The sequence below is a fragment of the Centroberyx affinis genome, unplaced genomic scaffold (genome assembly GCF_046629955.1).
Source record: "Centroberyx affinis isolate AG114_WGS23_722 - 3 ecotype Tasmania unplaced genomic scaffold, CSIRO-AGI_Caff_v1 ptg000801l_1, whole genome shotgun sequence".
In the NCBI taxonomy this organism is placed as follows: Eukaryota; Metazoa; Chordata; class Actinopteri; order Beryciformes; family Berycidae; genus Centroberyx; species Centroberyx affinis.
Genome location: NW_027279405.1, coordinates 986,684 through 1,011,505, shown reverse-complemented (window position 1 = coordinate 1,011,505; position 24,822 = coordinate 986,684). Strand labels below are relative to the sequence as shown.

The window sequence follows — 24,822 nt, the reverse complement described above, 5'->3', positions numbered from 1 at the left end:
ATGAGCAACAAGGGGCAATGTCATGTGGGTCAGCGCTGACACACCATTACACAGGAATTTGACAGGCTGATTGCTCCAGCAAGAGCGAGGCGCAGAGTCTGGTAATGCTGTTGATTTGTTGGACTTGGCACTTACAGTTGTAGTCATGGCAACAGTTGCCATAGTATTGACAAGAGCTCGAGCAGGAGCAGCTTCCCAGGTGCCTGCCACAGTTGTAACGACACGAGGGCCGAGCTGGGAGACATAGGAGGACATTGAAATACTTAGCGACAGTTAATTATCAGGTACTTCAAGGTAAATGAACTGCTGCTGGAGAGGTTTTCATACCTGTGACTGGTCCCATTGTGGTGGTTGGGCAGTAAGCTACATGATAGAGAGGTGGGAATAACAATGAGGTCAATAACTCAACCAATATCACTATTTTGATACTTTCACCCTCAGGGTTTAGAGTCAACAAACAGGCGGTTGTCACCTGTGTCGAGCTGATGGTTACTTACAGTAGAAGTCATAGCAACAGTTGCCATTGTATTGACAAGAGCTCGAGCAGGAGCAGCTTCCCAGGTTCCTGCCACAGTTGTAACGACACGAGGGCCGAGCTGGGAGACAAAGGTTAATTGATAAAAGTTTACTTCAAGGAGAAATATGCTGTTATTTGTTGGAACTTTGCTTGTAGTCATTTAGGGAGGTTAAAATACTTGTTGGTGGTTGCGTTGGTGGTTGCGTTGGTGGTTGCGTTGGTGGATGTGTTGGGCAGTAAGCTACAGACAGAGAGATTAGAATAAGGTCAGTATCTCAACCTAACTCACTTTTTAGAGGCTTTCTCCTATCCTTCTCACTGTAGATCATTTTCTTGCTGAGTGGATGAACAAAACATTAACACCATGGAGAGAACTTTTTTGGAGTGTTTTACTCCTGTTACACTCTGGATAGAGAGGTAGGAATAACAATGAGGTCAGTAACTCCACCAATCTCACTATTTTGATACTTTCACCCTCAGGGTTTAGAGTCAATAAACAGGCAGCTGTCACCTGTGTTGAACTGATGGATACTTACTGCTGTAGTCATAGCAACAGCTGCCATAGTACTGACAGGAAGATGAGCAGGAGCAGCTTCCCAGGTTCCTGCCACAGTTGTAACGACATGAGGGCTGAGCTGGGAGACAAAGGTTAATTGATAAAAGTTTACTTCAAGGAGAAATATGCTGTTATTTGTTGGAACTTTGCTTGTAGTCATTTAGGGAGGTTAAAATACCTGTTGGTGGTTGCGTTGGTGGTTGTGTTGGTGGTTGCGTTGGTGATTGCGTTGGTGGTTGCGTTGGTGGTTGCGTTGGTGGCTGCGTTGGTGGCTGCGTTGGTGGTTGTGTTGGTGGTTCCGTTGGTGGCTGCGTTGGTGGCTGCGTTGGTGGTTGCGTTGGTGGTTGCGTTGGTGGCTGCGTTGGTGGTTGCGTTGGTGGTTGTGTTGGTGGTTCCGTTGGTGGTTGCGTTGGTGGTTGTGTTGGTGGTTGCGTTGGTGGTCCCGTTGGTGGCTGCGTTGGTGGTTGCGTTGGTAGTTGTGTTGGTGGTTCCGTTGGTGGTTGTGTCGGTGGTTCCGTCGGTGGTTGCGTTGGTGGTTGCGTTGGTGGTTGCGTTGGTGGTTGTGTTGGTGGTTCCGTTGGTGGTTGTGTTGGTGGTTCTGTTGATGGTTGCGTTGGTGGTTGCGTTGGTGGTTGCGTTGGGCAGTAAGCTACAGACAGAGAGATTAGTATAAGGTCAGTATCGCAACCTAACTCACTTTTTAGAGGCTTTCTCCTATCCTTCTCACTATAGATCATTTTCTTGCTGAGTGGATGAACAAAACATTAACACCATGGAGAGAACTTTTTTGGCGTGTTTACTAGTGTGTTACACTCTGGTCTTACTTTCATATTCTGGGCAACAGTTCCCTCTGTATTCACAGCCAGTGGCACAAGAGCAGTTCCCAACCTGGTAGCCACAGTTATATCTGCAGGAACCTCCAGCTATAGCGAGAACAGACATAGCAATGATCAGTTTCCAACAGTGTCTAGGTTTCTGTGTAGTTTTGATGGGATGTTTTGTTGTTGCTGTTGTTCTTTTTGCATCTGTCATGAGCAGTAATATAATAAACATTTAAAGAGCATCAAACTGGCGAAATTACATATTTTGTCAAATATGTAATAATCTTAGTCACAATCACAGTAACTTACCCACGACACGGTACTCAGCATGAAATCCTGTGAAGGCGAAGCTGTTGTCACTTTTGAAGCGCACAGTCAGGTAATAACCGGTGGAGTGAAAGGTGGCGTTCTGCCTGCCGCACAGCGTCCCCAGAAGCCTGTATTCGGTGCTGGGGCCATCATAGACATAGATGGCATCAAAGCTGCAGCTGGAGTCTGCCTCAAGACTGTGATCAGAGCACAAGAAGTACAGAGGGTGAAAGTTAAAGCAGCACAGACAACACAGAAACAGTAGCAGTGACTGGGGACTCCATAATATCATGGAAGCTTCACTTTCATCTTACTTCATCACAGGTATCATTAATCTTACAATCTGAATCAGGTAGTTAATGACACACATCTCCTTTGATCATTCTAGGAGGAGAAAAAAAAGATCATATACATATTACAGAAGAAAGTCCGAACTGCTGGTCCTATCGTATCTCTCTTATCTTAGAACAAATCCTAATTTGCCATTACAGAAACAAGTCCTCTAATGTTGCGTCTCATCTTATCTACTAAATCCTAACTTATTGTAATTTTGTGTCCTATGATTGTAATTCTCTTAATCGACAATCATTTATTATAGTCTGAAACTACAGGAATTATGCAGAACTAATTGCACAGAAGCATCAGAACTGTCAAAATTTAAATAGTTTAACGGCCTATGTGTTTAATGTGTTTAAGAGTATAGCCTGTTAGCGTTATTACTGAGAAGCAATATGGATATTATAAGACAAGAAAAGAATAGCTTTCAATTTCAAAAGGGACAAGCGGTGGTGATTTCTGAGAGTTTTACGCAACAAATCAAAGATAGAAAATGGGCCGAGGTCGCAGAGCATGTCAGCAGAGAAATGAATGTCATCAGCAGGTTTCATTAATCTTTCGATCATTATATTTTGGTTTTCACCTTCATGGACAAAAATTTTAATTATGGCAGCCATTTCAGTTCAAAAATACCTGATCTTTTTTTTTAGAAGAGTTTCTAAATTTTGGCCAGGTTCTGAGCTGTCCTAAAGTTCACACACACAATTTAGGATTTCTTTAGGACCCTTCTGTAGTATCCAAATCCTAAATGCCTTTAAGATAAGACCAAGGTCCTAACTTTAGTTAACTGGTCCTACCTGGTTCTGTAATGGCAAAAGTCTTAAATACTGTCCTAAAGTCAGATAGGACAGGATTTCAGACTTGGCACTTTTCTGTAATATTCACCCAGATGAACAGTATATGCTTACTTCACAGATGGGAATTCCAGCTCTATAATTTGACTGTCTGGTCTGATGTACCATACACAGTCTATGTTGTATGGGTAGTTCTCTGGATAGTTGGGGCTGTCAAAGTGGCCTGTGCTGCCGTACAGGTTGCCACCACAGCGTGCAGCTGAAGAGACATAACATGAAATTCCTGATCAATTCAAAATCAAGTACTGGAAATTAAAACATGGACACAGATTAAAACATGTTATTTGGTATGATACTGGTCATGATGTGTGGTGTGACAGTGAGTAATTTGCTTATACGGTTCATATACTTCAACACTTGTTATCATTATATCAGCTGAAATTAGTTACACACTTGACAAAAAGCATCATCAGTAAGCCAGACATTGTAGGATGACCAACATTTTGTCAGAAGTCACAAATCAGAAGCTTGAGAAGGAATGAGAAAGATTCTAATTGTTTTTTAAATAGATACAATAATAATAGTACAGACACAATCACTGTGAAAATCAATTTGGAAGAATGTGTGACAGAGAATTTGAACCAAGCAAACTGATCAACTGTGTTTGATCAGATTAATTGAAAAACAGAGCAAAAGAAATGCCATTCTGACTTCTGGCTTCCCCTGCAACATTTGTAGCAGGAGGAAGTATTTGAGCTATTTAACTTCGTTTCAAAAATGACAGACCTCAGATTTTTTTTTTCATTATTCTCTATGACTGCTTGCTGGTTTGGAAAAAGAAATATTAAGTCACAAATGATTTTGAGAAATAAACCTAGAAACACAGTCTGCCAAGATGCAGTTTATTTTGGTGATAACTGTTGTACCTGTACCATCATGCCCTGAGGTTCGATCTGGATAAGCTGGTTGGTCAGATGGTGCATATGAGGCATCCGTCAGATCTGTTGTAAGCAATGGATATGTTGAAAAAAATAAGTAGACAATAAAAGGCCAGTGACAGCGCAAGTAACACAAGATGTGTGTCAAATTACACGTTCCTATGCTGGTCAGAGATCCTATCTATCCAACTATAATATATTGAGTAAATGGAGTTGCATCTGTTGGCTGAAACAGAAGGCAAAGCCATTTGGGTGGAGACAGGGCCAATGGCATTGTGGATGCATGCAGATCAGTCAAACCCACCTGGTGTTGTCTGCCCTGAAAAAAGAAATGAAAGACTGATGTTATCAATGAGCAGTTCCTTTTTAGGAAAGGTATGTCATTAACAGAGGCAAACACAACACTAAGAAATGACCATACCTTGCACGCCATGTGAGGTGATCACACCGCAGAGAACCAAGAGAGTCCACATCGTTATGGTTCCACCTTCCAACATGCTTCAGATACAAACTCTGATGTCTTATATACCCAGCAGCCCACTTGGAGGCTTCGATACAGCAGCCATAAAGTTTCTGATGTTACTGAATGTGGCAATTTCCTCAGTAATCAATGTTCATGAGAAACCAACACTTGGTTAACCATCATAAAGTATGTACGCAAAGGCAATAATTGTTCACCACGTAGCTTCAGAAGCTTCAGGGAGTGTTTTAAGGTATTTGCTTAAAACGTCTGATAGAACTTCATGGAAGGTTTGGGAACACACCATAAGCACATGCAGTAATAAAAGATACACTATCATGATCTTAAGTTAGTTTTAAGTCTCAGATTTTTAAATGAAGAAACATGTACTGAACTTTTTTTGGCCAGAGGAAGAGCATTTTGTATCCAAATTTGAATATTATTCCCCTTTAAGAACTGTTAAAGACAACTGAATACATCCAAAGGAAACTTGAGAATACATGCAACAATTTACTTTTAAATGGCTAAAAAATGATGTATTATATATATGCTGATGTTCTGCAACAAGTGTCAGTCAGACTGTCAATAAGAAGTAGAAAAAGTAAAAGCTGCTTTCATTTTTTAATTCATTTCATTGCTTCTCTTGTAGGCAAATGGGAAATAGGGAAATATAGCCTCTTATTGGGTTCAATTTCAGTTTTACTGCATGGAGACACTTTACTTTGCATTATTAGTTTACCACTTTAACAATATTTAGAAAAGACTAAACCAGGGCCATAAAGCACCGCATAACACATCGTCTCTCTTTCTGATGGGAAAATCTAGTTTGTCCTGTCCTGTTGAATCAGGTGTGAGTAAAGGATTTTCCTCATTAAGTTCACGGATGTCACCTTTTAGTGACAAGTACAAATTGCTTTGCGTAATATCTCTCTTCTTGCCTGCAAAGAACACTTGAAAGTTGTGTGCTCTTTTCCCAGGACATGTCAGGTATGTTAGTCTTTTGGCAACTATTGTAACTACAGTGACAACATGTGACTTTGACAGTGACGTGTGTGTGTGTATCCGTGTGTTTGTTTTTCTATTCTTGTTAAAAACAGAGTGAGGGAGAGAGAAACAGATGGTGTAATCTATTCTGTGCAGTATCATTTATGGGGCATTTTATTAGTCCTCACTTTAGAGAGGGCACGTTTTAGGGGTAAAGATAAGGATTGGGGTTACGGTTAGACGTGGGTTAGGTTTTAATGGTTAATGGATAGGGTTAGGATAAGAGGTTAAGGAAAAAGTCCATGGAAAAAGTCAGTGGAATGCAGGGCAACGTATGAATAATAACAGCAAATAATATCAATATAAATAATATCAGCAAAAGAAACATTACACACAAGAGAAAACAAGCGAAGAAGTTGATGGAAATAAATGACAGGGTAGAACAATAATTCAAGAATAAAATAACACATGACATGAAAATGTGTGTTTTTTTGCAATTTCATGACACATTAATCAGTCTCTCTCTCTCTCTCTCTTTCATATTTAAGTGTAAGCATACAGGTAGCACTTGTTTGACCCCTAAGTCGAACAAAATTACAAAGAACATGCGTACTTTATCACCAACGCCCACTTAACGAACAAACATTGCTACCATATGGTGACATTTCTGTGAATGTTTGTAATGTGAATAATATCAGCAGATGGAGATAAATGACAGGGTAACAATAGTAACATAGGAACAATAAATACAGAATAATATGATACACATATGATGACATTTTGCTATTTCATGACACAATAATCAGTCTCTCTCTCTCTCTCTCTCTCTTTCATATTTGAGTGTAAGCATACAGGTACCACTTGTTTGACCCCTAAGTTGAACAAAATTACAAAGAACATGCGTACTTTATCAACAACGCTTTTCCCACTTAACAAACAAACAATGCTACTGTATGATGACATTTCAGTGACTCAATCTCAAAGGACGAAAAACACAAACAAGACTGACTTTCCCACTGCGTCCCACTCCCCCATTGTGAAAGTGAAGCTCTCTTTTTTTCTCCCCCCTCCAGGATATGCTTGCATCACAGTGCTAAGTCAACACGTAACTGGAAGAGGGACATAGGGTGGTCTCTCTCCTCTCTCTGTCTGACCTATTTATCTAGTGGCAGCCCATCAGTACAAAGCGGGCTGTGAGTCACGGCAGCAGAGCCCCTGACTCAATGCTGCATTGGTTAATCAGTAACCAGAGTGGGAGATCTGGCTGGCTGGCTGGGTTAAAGCAGGGGAGCAGAGCAGCAGGGAGCTCACTCACCACCTCACTCACTCAGCAGCAGCAGCAGCAGCAGCACACGGTAAGAGCAACTCTGAGCTCAATCTGGTAATTGTCTTTTGATAGTTCAGTGCAGTGATTTATACTCATCACAAAGAGTTGGGATAAATGTTTAGATTCCTATGTTTTATGTGACTCTTATTAACCGAGTGAATTTTAATCTTCATAACCATAAAATAATAGTCTAAATGTCTGTTAACTGTCTCTGAGGGAAACTCAAACAACACTTTTAGTAGAATTTGAGGGTTTTTCTACTTAATTAAAACTATTAGTGCGACTAATTATTTCCTCTGAAGTTGTCACTTCACCACAAAGCATTATCTTCAAGGCAAGGTTATTATAGATCAGTACGGTCAAAAATTCAGTCTAAAGTCTGGAGAGGGAAGCAACTAGACCGTCAGTGATTCTGTTATCTTTGCCTCGTCTGTGATCAGTGAGGTTGAGACTGAATCAGCCATGTTTTTTGACCTCTGTGATCAAGTCATCGGTACAGGTAGGCTGGCTGTGTACGAGAGCATTTGAGTGTACAGGTTTTATTGATCAGGTGCCAAGGCCATGTCCTGTGGTACATGTCCAAATAGAGGAGACTCATGTGTTTGCTCATCTCCTCCAAGAGTCCATCAGTCCACTCTCCTGCTTGTTCACATCCAACTCAAAGGATAAAGTCCTATTTTTATGTAAGGGCACTTATTAGAAGTATACTCTTTCTTGGACATTTAGTTTAATACATCCATATGGTTTCTATAAGAGTGAAAGTTGTCAGCTGAACACAGAAAGCCTACTCCAGGCTTGTACTACTCTAAACAGAGGAAACATTCATTCAGATATGAGCCGCTCCAGTAACAAAACTACCATCAGCAGTTGAAAAAATTCAATATCTCAACAATGAACAAATGTGCAGCCACTTGTTAAAACTATAGCTATTATCAAAAATAATATCACTAAATAGAAAGTTTCAGTGCTGAAACCTGCAGTGAAACCAAAACTGGGACCAAATCAGAATGAGATTTTTTTTTTTACCTCCAACCACTACTTTTCTAAATGAAATCAGAATATACTCTATACTGTTAGTGGTCAATCCATTTTGGAAGGTTTTTTCACAATTTTTTTTTTAATTTTTTTTTTACAATGTTTCAATATAAATTGTTTACATATATCCAAATTAGTCATGTAATTTGTATGTAGTCATATAGTCATGGCAAAGTAACTAAAGGATCTTCTAGCCATAATTTAAAGTGTGAACAGTTTTGCAGTATGTTTGGTGATAATTTCAACATATGAATTTGTTTGTTGATTGCTTAAGTATACTCAGTCTGTCGGCTAAAGGCCTTACCCTAAATGCTGCTTTAGCAACAGCTAATGGAGGTCCAAATAAACAATGATTAATATCCAAAAACATCCACCTTATTTTAGTGAATGTTCTTCTGCACACACACAAACACATGCATACACAAACACACACACACGTTGATGCTCTTCATTAACTATGCAACTTCTATTGCAAAGAGCAGTGCCTGCTCTCATTCACTGACCACCAGGAGAGAAGACACACAAAGAGCAATGAATCAATCATTGACACGCTGCTCTGCGCCTAGAGTCCCTGCCAGCCAATCCTGTCAGAGATGGAAAACCAGATCCAGCCAGATTTCTGTCTAAAGCCACACTAATAGTGATGTATCATTCACAGAACCCCCATAGTCTGTGTGCCCATGCTTAACAAGCCTTCAGGAGACAGTTAACAATGTAATAGAAAATTCGGTGGGTTGATGTACACAAGCTCATTCATCTTAAGCTGATAAAATTTGTCTCTTCCACAGAAGAAACCATTGTAAGGTGATTTATCAGCAAAGGTAAAATGCAGAGACTGTGGCCCCCTGCTCTCCTCCTCTGCCTCCTACTATGCTGCAGCCTCTCAGGAAGTCATGCCAACCGTGTCTACGTTCACCCCTTCTATCTTTTTGCCGCCGACAACGTCAGCTGTGAGACGCTGCAGTCCCAGACTGCCAAGCCTCTGGAGACACTTCCTGTTGCCCCACTCGACAACGAAGTCCTGACGCCGGACAGCAGGGACCTGTCAGACCAAGATGGGCAGAGGCAGAACATCACCCAGAGGACGGCGGTTCTGGCAGAGCTCTTGAACTCTCTGGGCCTGAGGATGTACCAGGCTCTCAGCACCAAGCAGCGTGGCACCAACACCCTCCTCTCTCCGGTGAACACCTACGGCTCCCTCGTTACCTTCTACCTGGGAGCCTCCATGAAGACCGCGAGCTCATACCAGGTTCTTGCTTTTGATTTGTTGTCAACAATTCTTACGGTGCAACTCATAAAATGAGCCAATGCTCAATTTGGTAGTGATATATTCCAAGGCTTTGGGACAGGCATATGCAGTAAACTTTAACCTACTGATTCTTTACCAGCTTGAATGAATGATTGATGTATTGGAGTATAAATTGAAAGTTTTAGATACAATTCTAAGGCCTTTCTATCTGATTATGAGGCCTTGTACTTTCACGCTACAAAGAATTAAAATTGATCCCAACACTTTTCCTGCCAGCTTCTGTTGGGCTTGAACAGAGACACTGACCGAGAGGACTGCGTGTCGTTAGTGGACGGGCACAAAGTTCTGAAGACCCTGCAGAGCATCAACTCTCTAGTGGACGATGGACCTAAAGACGAGATCAGCACCCAGGTCTGGGCCTTCACTCGCCGAGATGCCCACCTATCGGAGGACTTCATTCGAGGCACGCAGGACTTCTCGAACATGTCTTTCATCCGTGGCGTGGACTTCTCCACGCCTCAGGAGGCAGAGGAGCTGGTGAACAGCTTCATGGAGAAGACGTCAGATGGGAAGGTGAACAGCGTCTTCAAAGATCTGAGCTCCAGCACCAACCTTCTGTTCATCAGTTCCTTCAGCTTCAAAGGTCTGTCTGTCTGCCAGTCTCTTCTTTGGACCATTGTAAAGTTGGTTTCCACAGCACAACAAGGATCTAAAGTATAACTCTTCATCGCATGTGGATGAATCTTCATCCCGTTTACCAAGATGATAACATTCAATCAACTATACTGTTCCAGTATTTCTTTATCCACAACTTACTAGCACACTGTGTAGCACCAAAGTTTGTATTTGGGCTAGATAACATTTTTCAGGGCTGAATTGTAATTAACATTTTCATTTTTCACCCTGGGCCAGATGAAGCACTCATACTTTATCACTTATTATCATAGTCAGAATTCCTTAATTTACTATCTAGTCATATGTCAAGGGATTAGACTTTGTGCAGTCACCATATGCAATTCACAGTAACATAGGAGCAACCCAGATGATATAAAAAATGAAAATACTACCAACCACAATGCATAAAGTCCTTACCTGAGTTTCTTGGCTGTGTCTACATAGGCAACTGGAGGACAGCCTTCCAACCAGAGAGGACCTCACAGCAGGAGTTTCATGTGGATGAAACAACCACAGTGATGGCCCCTCTGATGACCCACACGGGTCAGTACCACTACCTGAATGACAAGGTAAATCTTTGTTTGAGACATTTGCATTTTTTGTTCATTTGTTTCATTTGTGATTGCTGTGAAATGTGAGATTAAGTGTGAATCCTGGAGGTGGGATAGCTCAAATCTTCCTCACTCACAGGCCATAGCTCCTCTATTACCCTTGCCTGTAAATTAATTCTCCAATTTAATGACTGGTCCTCATCAGTGATATGTATTTTTGTATTTTATATTACTATGAAGGCGCGGCAGTGTACAGTTGTGAAGCTGCCTCTGAGTAAGCGGTCCTACATGTTGTTGGTCCTGCCTCATGAAGGGGCCAACCTCCACGACGTAGAAGCCAAGCTTCGCACCGACGTCATCTCTGGATGGCACCAGAACCTCAAGGAAGGGTGAGTCTACTGCCTTTTCAGAACCTTAACCTGAAATCCAGATCCAGTATCCCATGTAGCCTACAGCCATTGCTGTCATTCAAAGTATGACAAGTTGAAGGGCTGGTACTCTGAACCATCTCTCATCTTTTGCCATCTTAAACTTTCGGAATCTGTGTTACATTCTGTGTCCATTTTTTCCTTTTCAATTTTTGAATGACTTTTTCCTGACTTAAAGCAACATTTCCATGACCAATAATTGTCATGTTGTTCAAATGCCAGATTTTGATTGGATAGCTTATTTTAATATCCCAGGTCTTATTTTTTCTAATTGTTTTGGCAACTTATCACATGGGACTTAAGGAATTTTGAAATGTATATTTTAGATTACACAAAGGTTCCTAGATCTACCAGCATCAAAGCTTGACGATAAACATCTGTCAACTGTTTACGAACAAAGTTCCATGACATTTCTAAAACCTTTTTGACATGTATCATTTTCCATACGTTTTTCCAGGCCTGGAAAACACAACTTTGAAATTCAATTGCTTTTGGTTTTTAAGTGTTTGTTTGGCTAAGTGTTTTTCCATGAGCCTGGATATATGTACCTCTTTATTTGCTCCAGGTAAAAAGACCTGAGTCGGTAACTGTCTATCAGCCCCTCAGTCAGTCAATCAATAATGTGTTATCATATCAACATGGAGCTATGGATTTGTAGAGAGAGGGTGAGACAACCCCATTTCAGCTCAGCTACGTTTCAGCAGAAATTTACAAACTGTCTCCCCCTCTGTCCATCCACCCAGTCTGTTGGAGCTATCTCTGCCTAAGTTCTCCATGTCATCTGTGACTGATCTGCGTGTTCTGCTGACCGACATGGCTGCAGAAATAGAGACCAAACTGATGGGCTCCCAGGCTGAATTCAACAGACTCAGCACCACCAAACCCTTCGCTATAGATAAGGTGAAATAGACTGGATGGTCGTCTCGTCAGATTACAGAAATCTATCACTGTGTATATGTATGTGTGTGTGTGTGTCATTAACTCATCCCTATCTCCTCTCAGGCGTTCAACAAGGTGTTGTTTGAGATGTCAGAGGAAGGGGCAGAACCTCAGGAAAAGAACCAGGAGGCGGGCGTGCCTCTGAAGCTGTCCATCAACCGGCCGTTCTTCTTTTCTATCACAGAAGGAGATTCTAATGCCATCCTTATGTTGGGCAAGATTACCAATCCTACACTCTAAAGTTATATAGTGCTTGAACAACACCACAAACCTCTGATGTGAAAAATGTCTAACATGCCAGTCCTGTTTCTCTGCAATGTTACCAACAAACTTCATCCACTAAAGCTAAAGTTTCTGCAGGAATTGAAATCAGTCACTCTATGAATATCTAATTTAGATCATACTCATGGTTTTCAACTGCATTAATGTCCATACATATGAGGAAATTCAGCACAATCTCATTCAAGAAGGATCTATCAGTATTATACAGTATTATATTATAAATTTGTTTCCTCTGTAAAGTTTATTATAGCAGTGTTCTGTACAGTATTTTTCTGTAGAGTAGGTACAGTAGCCACGATTCTCTATGACAAATGACTAATACTTTGTATATTGTGTTAACTAAGAGTTTATTTTTGTTTTGTTACGATTTGTGATTGCTGGAATAAAACATTTGTTTCTCAATGTAGCTGAAATGTCAATCTATTTGTCTCTTATTCATCAGGACTTAAAAGATATTAATTTCAATTACATGGCCTCAAAAGAGTCCTGTATTAATTTTGATCACCAAACCGAGTTGGGAGAGGGAAGGCTTCAAAAATTGCAACTACAGGATTTAGAGATACTGAATCTGACAGTGTAGAGTCACTATCTTTCTAACTTTTGCAGTAAATGAATTCTGCATTTAAATAGTTGGAGGATTTATTGTGCTACCCATCTCTGTTTACATCAGCTAATACTCAGCCAGCCTAAAGTTGTAAAAAAAAACATGTAGTGAAAGACACAAGACACACTGTCTTAAACAAATGATACCACAAAAGACACAGTGAGATAAGAGCGTTTTTTTGTCCTCCTGTCCTTCATTTCCAAAATCTTGTCTCTCACTCTTGCTAATGACATTTGGTACATATGTTGTACGTATTTCTTAATCTGGCCAAGTGAATTTCATCAAATCTGTAAATACAATAGATTTGATTATATTAGATTAAACATTAATGATTCCCTTTGGAAAATTGGGCTTTTGCAGCAGCAAGCAGTTAAAGGATACATGAACGAATAGGATAAGAATAGAGCAAATGAGAGTTACAAAAACAAAGGCAACTGACAAGTTAAAAGGCCTTAAGTGTTGGCATGCAAACAGTGGTTGCAGTTGTCTGGCTTTCTTGTTAGCGGTGCAAGGGAATAGTTACATGCAGAGCAACCACCTGTGACTATGTGCTGCTACTATCTCACTACTGACCTCTCGGTTACAAACACACAAATTAAACATTGTATCCAAAGTTCATTTTTTATTTTATTACGTTAAGTTCATTATGTTAATAGCATTATATTACAACTTTGATTTTAATAAAAATGTACATCATTCACACTAGTCGTCTTCTACATTTGCTATTCATCCTTCACCAGGTAACAGTAAACAGAGAAATATGGTTGGTTTGTTTCTGACATTCTCTCCATAAAACACACATTTAAGACAGGCAGAAGAACAATTATTTCTTGAACTTCTAGTCTGCATATGAAAACTACAATCTCCAACAGCAATACTGCAGTCCCCTGTATTCATATTGCCAATACCAGCCCCAATGATTATCCAATCTCACAAAATTCTCCCATTTATAATCAGCTCTCGCCCTGAAAAGCCCTTGAAAGTCAGTAGTTCCTCTTGTGTGTTTCCACCCAGAATTGACAGCTTGACCAGTCACAACACTGGCAGAGCTCGATGCTTCCTGTTGTGTCAAGGACTTGTGACACCGCAGCGCTGATGGCTGCATGAAATAGAGAAGTGTGCACTAGAGGTTGAAAAAAGGATTCCAGTAGTAGAGAAACCGCTCCAGTCCGAGGTTCTTCATGGTCCGATGGAGAGGCAAATTATTTTTCTGTAAGGTTCACTGGGCCTCAAATATATATATATTAATATATATTTTACTAACTCATAGTATTCATGGTACTGTCATTTCAAAAAATGTAATTAAAAAAATAAAATAAAAATGATGCCTATTGTATTCATACCTTGGTGAATGAGTTTTGAAATTGGGGGGGGGGGGGGGGGACAATGCCATTGATTGTGACAAAGTAATCTTTTAATAAACCATGACTTTAGACAGGATTTGGTCAAAAGCACAAAACTTGTGCCCAAGAAACTTAATAAATAGACTTAATAAATGAAGCCTACTGTTTATTTGTTTTATTCATCCAGGTATTAAGAGTCCCATAACATCTTGTACTGTAGGAAGATGACAGGGATATTATGCACCACCATCGGCTGTGTAAGACCGAGTGTATTGTGTTTGTTTAGCCCAAGGTGGAGGGTTGCAGAAATGAGTCCAGCATGTTAATGGGTTTTGCTTACTATGGGTTCAGTAGTGCTACTGGTTCTGTTCTGCCAGCTCTCGGGCCTCCTGGACCAAATCCATCAGGGTGGAAAACATGGAGATGTCACTTGGCTGGAGACCCATCTTCTGGATCTGAGTCAGACAATGACACACAGCAGTGTGAGGAGGATCAACCAAATGCACTTCAAATGACACAGAATTGTTTATTTATGATTATGTGTTCATGTATGTGCCTCAATGCATGCCTGTGTTGTGTATGTGCGTTTGTGAAGCACTGCTGCACCTGTTCTCCCAGGTACTCCACATCCAGAGCCAGCTGCAGGCGGATCTTGCTGTCGTCTGTGGGTCCACCATTAGCTCCCACTGTGGTTGTCGAGGCCGCACCCTTCCGGGCCTGCTTCAGTCTCTTCAGACTCTCCTCCATCTTCCTCACCGAACTCAGCACCTCCGAAATGGTCTCATAGTACCTGCACACAAAGCGTGGACATGTCAAGACAGGTGGGAAACACAAACTTCGGTGGGGTGCAGACTAGCTGGATAAAGATCTGATTCCGAAGATTCCGGCACAGAAGACAAACACCATCCTCATGTAGGTAAAATGTGGCAAATAATGCAAAAATAAAGCAATAATGTAATATTGCGATTATACAATGGTTACCAACAAAATAAAAGATATAATCAAAATGTATTCATATTGTGGGGTAATTCGCTCTCAAAATAAAAAAGATTGCTAGTGTTATCTCCGTTTCCCTGGAAATACATGGGGTATGACAAATAACTGGAAAACAATTAGTTGCGTCAGTAGACTCTGTAATGAAACCTAGTTTACTACTCCAGCAAGTAGGCCGACCCTTAGTAACAACCTAGCAACAGAGACGATTTCTAGTCCCTGTTGAGTCAGCCAGCCAACTTGAGCTAATGCTTTCTAGAGATCGTGGGATTTCCCAAACTGAATAAATACCACACACACAAAACTGCCTTGCTAGCTCAATCTTGTTGTAACTAAGATATCTGCTGAAAAAAATAATTTTTCCATGGACAGATTTAGCTACTATGTCCGCGAACTTCACATGTATTTTTAAGCTAGTAGCGCCGTGTCATCGACTCACCGGCACAGCTGATGGAGGATGCCAGAGCGTCTGGTAACATCAAGGCTGAACAGAGTTATATTTAAATATATTGTATAATAATATATGGCGGAGTAATATTTTTAGTGATGAGCACGACTAGGTGTGCTGTCATGCTGATTTGATCACGTTCTAAATGTCTAGTTGACCAATCAGATTGCTTGGTCGGAACTACCTGTTGTATAATTGTGGTTATTAACATGATGGGAATGAAGATGTCATTCTTTCATTTTCATTAGATGGGTGAGGGTCAAAATACCATTGGCACAGCAAAGACCATTCACACAACAGAACCTGTGGATATCAGATCAGCCAATCCTATGTATATACGTGTGTGTGTGTGTGTGTGTGTGCGTGTGTGTAAGCTCACCTCTGTGTGCAGTCAGACAGTGTAACTCGCAGCCATTCTTGTGCTGTAGAAGGAGTGACCAGTCCCGTTGAGTCGGTCAGCAACTGATGTAACGGACGCAAGGCGTTGTCCATGTATGCTGACGCACGCACCGGCAGATCCTGTCCAGGAAGCAAGTAGAAAGTTAGATCAGGAGAGTATTCTTCACAAACTTGTTGGTAGCAAGGACATCCACATTAACTATTTGCCTGTGTATAGGACTATTAGCTGCCTCCATCAATGAACAACAATTCAGTGGTGTCTATGTGTCTGTGCACAGGCCTGTCAGTGTTTCCCTTATATTCAATGCGCAAAAGTGAGTCACAACAGCAAGGAAATTGCTAGCAATGGTAGAGAAAATGTAAAATAAAACAGTCTCTTAGAACTATGCTCAATCTCCCACTCAAACATTAATTATTACATTCAATAGGTTCAATGTTAGGGCTTTAAGGATAGAGTATCCCAATGCCATTTGTTTTAATGCCATCCATGCATTAACTCGCATCATACCTCCGAGTTTCATCAAAATCAGCTTGGTGGTGTAGCAGTTATGGCCTTTCCAAGGTTGAAATTTTGACCTTTAATTATAGTGCCCCATCAGGCCAATCAATGTAATTTTTTAAATGCCAGAAACAGTGCCAAAATGAGTCATCCCTCCAAGTTTCATTAAAATCGGACAAATGGCGGCTACGCTATCACATTTGTTGCTGTGAAATAATAAGCACTGACGTGTGTACGGTGCAGCTTCACTGACCTTATTGGTCCTGCGGTAGAGGCGTGGCACCTCAGACGCGCTCTTCAGGAAGCGGCAGGACCGTTCAGTCAGATGCTGGGTCATCCTGGTGTTGAGAGTGGGGATGCTACCTGACAGACAAGCCTTAGAGTCCGCTAGTGCATCTGACAAGGAAGAGGGCACTAGTAAATGCACAAGTGCGTCACTTGTTACCCAGCCTGAGTTATCCTAGTGCTGAGGCCAGGGATACAGCCTAAAAGAAAAACCTTAGAGTCAGCTAAGGCATCATTACATTTTGTGATTGAGATTTTCTCTATTATATCCTGTTCAAAAGCCTGTTGGGATTTTTGAATGTCTGAATTTTCTGAATGTCAGTGAACACTGATATTAGTGCCAAGAGCTGTCTCTTCTGCATGTTTTCCATAATAATAAGACCATGTGGGATATAGTACAGAGGAGTAGTCCCAACCAATTACAAAAAAAATCCTCCAAAAAGATTTGAGATTCCACGAGAATTACAATTTCTGTTCATGGAAAGATTGAAGAGTAAGATCAGGCAAACAGTGCAAGGGAAGTAAAAAGTTCAATTATTTCCCTGTGCTCTATGTATGGGTAGCTTACCTTCTACAATAGCGAAGTTTTTGAATCCGATGGCCTCTAGCCTCTGTCTGACCATCTCTGACAACTTCGGTATCTAAGAGAGAGACAAGCCCACTGTCAGAAACAATTGAGTGGAAACCAGAGAGTTAAAATATCAAAGACACAATAATAAAAGTGTCAAAAGGACTGTTTGTCACTAAAATTTAGGCTTAGGTCAAAATCAAATCATCTAAAATCTTGTCATGGAGCAGTTTTGCTGTGTGATATGTTATATGTAATATATTTGTGTGTGCGCACCTGCTCCTGCAGCTTTTGGATGTCAGCTGCAATGTAGACCAGCTGCCTGATGGAGAGGGAGGCGGGACTTCCGCTCTCGCTGCCGGCCTCATCCAATGAGGTTCGACTGGAGGTGGAAGAAGCTGAGCTGGGCAAAGGCCTGATTGACTCCTTAGGCACCTCAGGGGGTGGAGTCTTAGTCAGCACCTGTCAGCACACCAATCAAGGTGAGTACCAAGAGCAGGCAAAGCAACAAGTAACAAGGCTCTAAATTTGGATGCCTTGGCCTTAAAAATATTATTTACATCATTACAGGCAAGAATCAATATTAAAAACGGTAACACTTTACAATAAGGGTACACTAAGTTAATGCTTAACTAACCCTTAATTAATGTACCCTTATTGTAAAGTGTTACCTTAAAAAAACAGTACGTTGTAGTTTACCTCATTGAGGAACTTGGCATATCGTGAGTAGAGCTGCAGTGTGAGTTTCCAGAAGCGATGGGCCAGAGGTGACAGGTAGACCTTGTCTGACCAACACCTCACCAGGCAGGACCACAGTACCTCAGACACCTGGAGATGGTACACACTGCCCGCTGGACAGGAACACACACACACCCACACACACACACACAGAGTTACCACAGGAAGTAAGATAGGAACATACTGGTGTTTACAAGAGAGGGTAAATGCTTACCTGGGGCTGCTTCTAATCCATCACTTACAGCATTCTCCAGACTTCCTGCTATTTCCTTGTACCTGAGGCAGAGGAGGGAGTGTGGCAGGGAAGGAGGGAGAGGGAGAGAGAAAAGAGCTTGTTCTCAAAACAATCTGTTATCAACGTATTCCTTGAATCTGCTCTGAACTACAAACACTGGTTCATGACAAGAAAAAAACACTAAGTTTACTGGCAATGATGGACTTTCCACAAAGGCTGAGCTGTGCAGGATTGTTTGTATTGTGAAATGCACACGTGAGATCTAATCTTTGTCTTGACGTGCATTGGTGAATCTGTGTGTTGTGTACTTTACAGTGTGTGTGTGTGTGTGTGTGTGTGTGTGTGTGTGTGTGTGTGTGTGTGTTTCGGGGGCAGTGGGAGGTTGACAAACAGTAGAAGACTCAGTGTCCAACTTCCCTGTAATTTCCACAGATCAATGGCCAGTCAGTCAAGGTTTAGTGGCGTGTTTATGAGCTATGGTTAGTATTAGGCCGACACCACAGCTTTGCTTCTTGTCATCATTCAATATGAAACTGCCATCCATAAGCAGTTTTCTAAATTGCCAAAAAAACAGGGCACTGGTCAACTTATCAACCAGTTTTTCTGGAATAATGCTGACAGCTAGTCTGGCTTTGCCCTGGAGTCCTTAAGGCCAGACCATTCAGTTCTTCAAAATACATACAACACAATGCCCTCCATCCTGCCAAATGTCTGACCGTATTCACTCAAGCTAACTGAGGTCAAACTTTGAAGCTGCACACACCCAAGAAAAGATTAAAACTGTTGTCCATTGCTAAACATTCATGCAAAATGCATTGGTCATGAAAGCTGAAGTTGTATGTGTATGAAGAGTTTAATTCCAAAACAAGATATCAGCATTTAAAAAAAGATAGCACTTGCTGATAAAATAATGCTGGCATGAATGTGAGCCCTACAAAATACATTTTAGAGGATGTAAGTTTTTGTATTTTTCAAGTGAGTAATGAACATGAGCTAAGTATATATAGCATTTTGGAATGAAACTTAACATGTTTAAGGGTGTCCCATTTGCTCTGGAAACTGATGTATGAGGAATATTGCGTTGTGTACTTGATTTAAGTTATAGGCTGTAGTGTAGTGTGTAAAGTGTATTAAGGTAATATGCACCGTAGTTGAAAGTAGACGGGCAGGTTCCACTTGTTATGGAAGCTGGTGTATGAGGGGTGAACTCTCAGCCTCTTCACACTGGCCTGCGAACTGCACTGGCGCTCAAACCTCCGCACAAACTCCATACTCACACTATACCGCTGGGAGAGAAGACAAACAGAAGACGCACACACACACACACAAACACACACGCAGGTGAGACTACAAATTCCATATTGAATTCTGTGGTAACATACAGTATATACATCCAACGCAAGAACAACAGCAGAGGCAGAGTTAAAATGCACTGTACTGTCTATGCATTGCTATAACATTAAGATGAAACTTTTACACGTGTACACACACACCCACAGTGTCCGTGTGGCAGTACCTCATAGAATATGTCGGGATTTCCAGGGTTGAATAGGTAGGACATCCTCTCCTCTATCCCTCGGATGATCTCCGGCCACACAGAGTTAATCAGGAAATCATAGCCTGGCACTACATCTGCTTTGTCACTGAGGGGAGAGGGAACATCAACACATAAGTAATACGTTATCGTATTGTCTTCATCTGGCAGTATACCAGGCCATTAGACAGAACCTGTCATAAAGCTGATACTCTTTATGAGAACAAGACATATTTAGTAAGTAAATAAGGTGCTTTGGGAAACTGGGCCCCATACATATCCATGTTCATATTTGGTGGAAATGAAGCAAACAGCCATGTTGGCCGTATTCCATCAGTTTTGCTCTTGGCAGCACAGAGCAATTTATGTTTCCATACTAGCATGATGACTTTGGTTCTGTGATAGCATTAATACCTGGATATGGCCCCTCCAGTCACCTCTCTAAGCAGTCTACAGTGGTGAGGAACAAACTCTAGCAGCCTAGAATACATCAGCTGGAGACCGTTCGGATTGGACTTCACCAAGTCTTCCACTATCACCTGGAGAGGAGAGGAGAGGAGAGGAGAGGAGAGTGTGTGAAATGTTTTTTATTCAACCTCTTCAAATAATAATTGGACTTGATTTTGTTTTTCAGTTTTTCAGTTTGTCTGCTAGCAGGATTACGGAAAAACTACTGGCCCGATTTTCATGAAACTTCGTGGAAGGGTGTAGCATGGGCCAAGGAAGAACCCATTAAATTTTGGAGCGGATCCGGATCCGATGCACGAACAAGCAATAATAGCACGAACCTTGGCCGAGGTCTGCGCTCTCCGAGTGCCCTTCTAGTTTATGTATGTATCTAAGCAGGTTATATTTTGGCTGCTTTTTATTGACACTTCATTTAGCGAGCTCAGTATCAGTTCACGCACTAAAATCTCTTACTCTATTAACTAAGGAGGCTAGCACTGGCTAATTCGCTGCTGCAACATTAGCTGGCTATTATACTCTCATGTGATTATCGCTAGTTTTGTGAAGCAAATATAACATACAGCTAGTTACAAATGGGTGGCTGTTAATTTACCTCTTCGATAAAGTAGAAATTCCCTGAAATCTGCTTCAAAAAGTGTGTGTGGTTTACCTGGTCCATGTATGGTTTGACCAGCACCTGTCCCACCAGGGCCTCAGCGTCTCGGGTCTTATCTATGGTGGCGTAGGTCCTGAGGCAGTGGCGCACCATGTCCACATTGGTCGTCTGCAGACCCTCGATCAGCAGCCCCTCCAGAGACTGCTGCAGCATGGAGGTGATGCCTGCGATTCGCTGGCAGAGGACAAAACATTTGACATAGATTTACTTTGAGTTTTACATACTTTGAGTATCCAAAATATTAGGACCATGTACTCATTCTAGGAAATAGACAGATCAAGTGAATCGTGAACTGAGGTGAAAGCAAGGATCGCTTATACATTTTTCCTATTAAACCCACTTCAATCATGAAGGGAAGATGTCGATGGATAGGAAATTAAAAGTTTAAGAGGAATTCCTGGAGACAAGTGTAACATGGATTGTGCAGAACGAGGTGCATCATAGAATTAGGAATATGGTCCTTCTCTTTTCTGAACACTCAGTGTAGATCACAGCACTGATGTCAGTATAGTTTCGTCCATTGTTTTGTCAGATAATACAGGATTAATGAGTGGACAGAAGGGCAGGTAGATGGACTGACTGAGTGGCAACTGATTTATCAGTTGTCTGATCGATTGATTGATTGATTGATTGATTGATCGATTGACTGATTAACACACTTACAGGTCTGACTTTGTCCAGTAGGGGCATGCCTTTGCTCTGTACAGCATGGAACTGCAGCTGGTTAAATTCTGTAGCTATCCTCTCCAGGATCTGACCTGCTAACAAAGGACTGTAGACACACACACACACACACACACACACACACACACGCACACTTAGTACAACCTGCCTGCAATAATCAAGCTCAACCCATTTGAACCTCTGATGCACTCAAGTACTCAGCCAAAGTCTTTGCGGTGCTTCATGGCAACAGTACAGACATTTCTCCAACAATGGGATGGAGTGCTCAAGTTCACATTACAGAAAAATATGTTTGGGCACTGCAGCACCAAAAAGATAAACATACAATGTTATGGCCAGCACCTATTTCAGCAGTTACGACCCCTAAATGATGTCTAGGGTACAGAAGGGAGTAACACAAAACTGGTAAGACCTAATATCTAAATGCATCCATTTGCCCATATTCAACAGCTACAGTAATCTACCAAGTGATTGCCGGTGGTTTTACTGTACAGTCAGTTCCCTACCTGCTGATCTCCAGAGAGCTGGATTCCTTGGAGTTCTGTGAGTGGAGGATCTTCTCGATCTTCTCCACCGAGCGCACCACCTGGATCAGCCTCAGCACACACACCTGTTGAACAGATAATATGATGTGATCTGTAATCCAGATTGATCCATACACTAGGAAACTGTTTCCTGTTGCAAGTTCATTCGCAAGAATTTGGAAATACATTAATCTTCTTGAGTATACAGCACCAAAAGTCGTCCTATTTTGACAACTCTTCCCCTCAAACAACACTAAAAATGCTAGCCTGTTTTATAAAACTGACTATAGAAATCTATTTACAGATGAATAAGAAAAGATAAATCAAATGATAGTCCGACGACAACAGCTGAGGAGCCAAACCTTTTTCTTCTGCAGGTCATCCTGTTTGGACAGCTGGCTGTCTATACAGTGAATCACCTCACTCACACAGGAACGCAGGCTCTGCAACAGAAAAGAGTTAGCTGACATGCAAACACTCTGTGGCAAGAATGACCAAAGAAGACAGGCATGTACAACCACACAATGCGTACCATAACCTCCTCTCGTAACTGTCCCAGGGGCACAGACAGCTGATTGAGGGCCTTGTCCATCCCAACCTGAGAAAAAGGAGCAGAGAGAGGTCGGTGTTTAGAAAGAGTCTACATTAACATTTTCAGATTTACTTACTTTAACATTTCAAAGATAAACTTTGAGAGTATATACAAAACATTTTCAGAAATTATTTCTGAGATTCATCAAGCCAGTTTACAGTAGGTGTCAAGTTTGTCATTTAGACATAATGAGAAAAGTGGTCAAAAGGACCTGGGCACGCATTTCTAACTGCTTCATATTCTGTTAAGTGTGACAATGATTGTAGAGCAGTACTAATAGTTGATTGCAGGCTCTGCCTATGAAGCTCAAAACTACAACTAAAGTGGCTGATATGCAATCATAATAACCACTCACCAAGTTGGTGGAGAGGTTAACAAAGTCAGCATAGTCCTTGTTGATGAGCTCCACCATGGCCGTCTTCAGTAACTTATAGTAGAGCTCCAGGTCTTCTCTCATCTCCTCCAGCTGGACCTGCTTCCGACACTCCGCCACAAACTGGTCAACATCAAAGTCATCCTGGGGCCAGAGAGAGAGTAGGCAGCAAGATCAGACCGACAGGCCAGGACAGACCAGCAAGATACACAGATACTCAGATAACAGCTCCTACTGGACAGGCATGCATACAATAAGATGCAGTATCACATAGACAGAGACAGACAAGCTGTATCAGAGAGACAGGTACTGTAGACCGAGAGACAGGCAATGTTTGACAAGACAGGCAGACAGACCAAGACAGATCACCAGACACCTTCATCAAAGTTTAACTGACTAATTTGCCTCGTCATCTAAAGTCGTTTGGTGTTTTAGATCAGGCTTTAGATCAGATATGCGTGATACAGATATGCATTGTAGACTGTGATTTAAGTTTAAAAGCTTGCTAAATAAAGCATCTCTACCAAAAAACAAAGAAGCTTTAAGAAGGAAGCAGGAACAGCCAGTAACAGCAGCTAAACAGCTAAACGTCAACTAGCTCGTCTAACAACTTTAGCTAGTGTTAGCATGTTAATAAACGTAACGTTAACAGCTTCTCACCTTCATAAAAACGTCCTTGTCGAAGCACAAAGAATCAGGTCCCTTTGGCAGATTCATCTTTGATTATACGGTGTGAAACATACACAGTAAACGGGACGAGCCTCTAGCTAGCTGCTGAACAGGAGATTTAACAAGCTTCCGCAAACATGGCAAGAGCACCACCGAGGAAGAGGAGTCGAGTCTGGCGGGCTACAATAATTCTACCGCGCCTCCCAACGGCCGCCACGGGTAAAGGACTGTGGCAGGATGGGAGATGGGTTTGGGCTTTTCAACTTCGTGTGTATCACATCATTCAGCATCAAAACAACCTCGTTATATCTGATTATTCTGTGATTCACAGTTTTAAAATGCTAAGACTAAGGCTTCAGGCTCCATAGGCTAAGGTTTAGCCCTATCTGCAAAGCATTTTCCTTCTGTTTTTAACTCTAAAAAAACAAGTTTGATAGCAAGGAGGAAGGAAGGAAAGGGGGGAAGGAAGAAGGAAGGAAGGAAGGAGGGAAGGAAGGAAGGAAGGAAGAAAGGAAAGAAGGGAGGATGGAGGGAAGAAAGAAAGAAAGAAAGACAGAAAGAAAGAAAGAAAGAAAGAAAGAAAGAGAAATAAATGAGGAAAGGACGGAAGAATGAAGGAGGGAAGGATGGAGGAAATGTAGAAGGAAGGAAGGAAGGAAGGACGGAAGTAAGGAAGGAATAACAGGAAAGCCATCACTGCAATGCTGTAGAGTATGCTGTGATTTAACACCTCGAATCATCACACCACACCACATCACATCATCACATCCAACCCAGATAAAGGCCGGCATGGCCCGTCTGTTTAGTACTCTCCAGGCAAAGTATGTCAAAGCCACTTAAAGGCCTTCTGTGATTTCAGACATGGCAGACTTGAGTGGCCAATGAAGAAAATGTCAACCAATCCTGATAAAGCAATATCCCAGCCTCAGGACTTAGGTATGGCTGTAACTCTGCAACATGGGAATTCATGTTGGGGGAAACATTCATAATCTGTATCATCTGAACTGTAT

The 24,822-nt window shown here is 41.5% G+C and overlaps 2 protein-coding genes across 3 annotated transcripts; one reads left to right on the top strand and one right to left on the bottom strand.

Moving 5' to 3' along the window:
* Positions 1–8,903: 8,903 nt before the first annotated feature.
* agt (angiotensinogen) lies at positions 8,904–12,159 on the top strand. Its single transcript, XM_071520444.1, has 6 exons — positions 8,904–9,326; positions 9,603–9,969; positions 10,446–10,570; positions 10,793–10,941; positions 11,724–11,880; positions 11,983–12,159. The coding sequence occupies exons 1-6, from the start codon at positions 8,904–8,906 to the stop codon at positions 12,157–12,159; spliced, it is 1,398 nt and encodes a 465-aa protein (XP_071376545.1).
* A 692-nt stretch (positions 12,160–12,851) lies between these two features.
* cog2 (component of oligomeric golgi complex 2) lies at positions 12,852–23,915 on the bottom strand. 2 transcript variants are annotated; one of them, XM_071520426.1, is made up of 19 exons: positions 23,804–23,915; positions 23,126–23,287; positions 22,711–22,776; positions 22,541–22,621; positions 22,161–22,264; positions 21,634–21,742; positions 20,965–21,144; positions 20,262–20,386; positions 19,830–19,956; positions 19,460–19,599; positions 18,293–18,354; positions 18,040–18,191; positions 17,617–17,802; positions 17,341–17,413; positions 16,741–16,883; positions 15,969–16,108; positions 14,755–14,938; positions 14,489–14,603; positions 12,852–14,362 (listed from the first exon to the last, which is right to left on the bottom strand). In XM_071520426.1, exons 1-18 carry the CDS (start codon positions 23,858–23,860, stop codon positions 14,505–14,507), a joined length of 2,190 nt encoding a protein of 729 aa, XP_071376527.1. In that variant the 5' UTR covers positions 23,861–23,915; the 3' UTR covers positions 12,852–14,362; positions 14,489–14,504. The 2 variants fall into 2 exon arrangements, with proteins under 2 accessions (XP_071376527.1, XP_071376526.1); XM_071520425.1 differs by having other exon boundaries at positions 12,852–14,603.
* Positions 23,916–24,822: the final 907 nt, after the last annotated feature.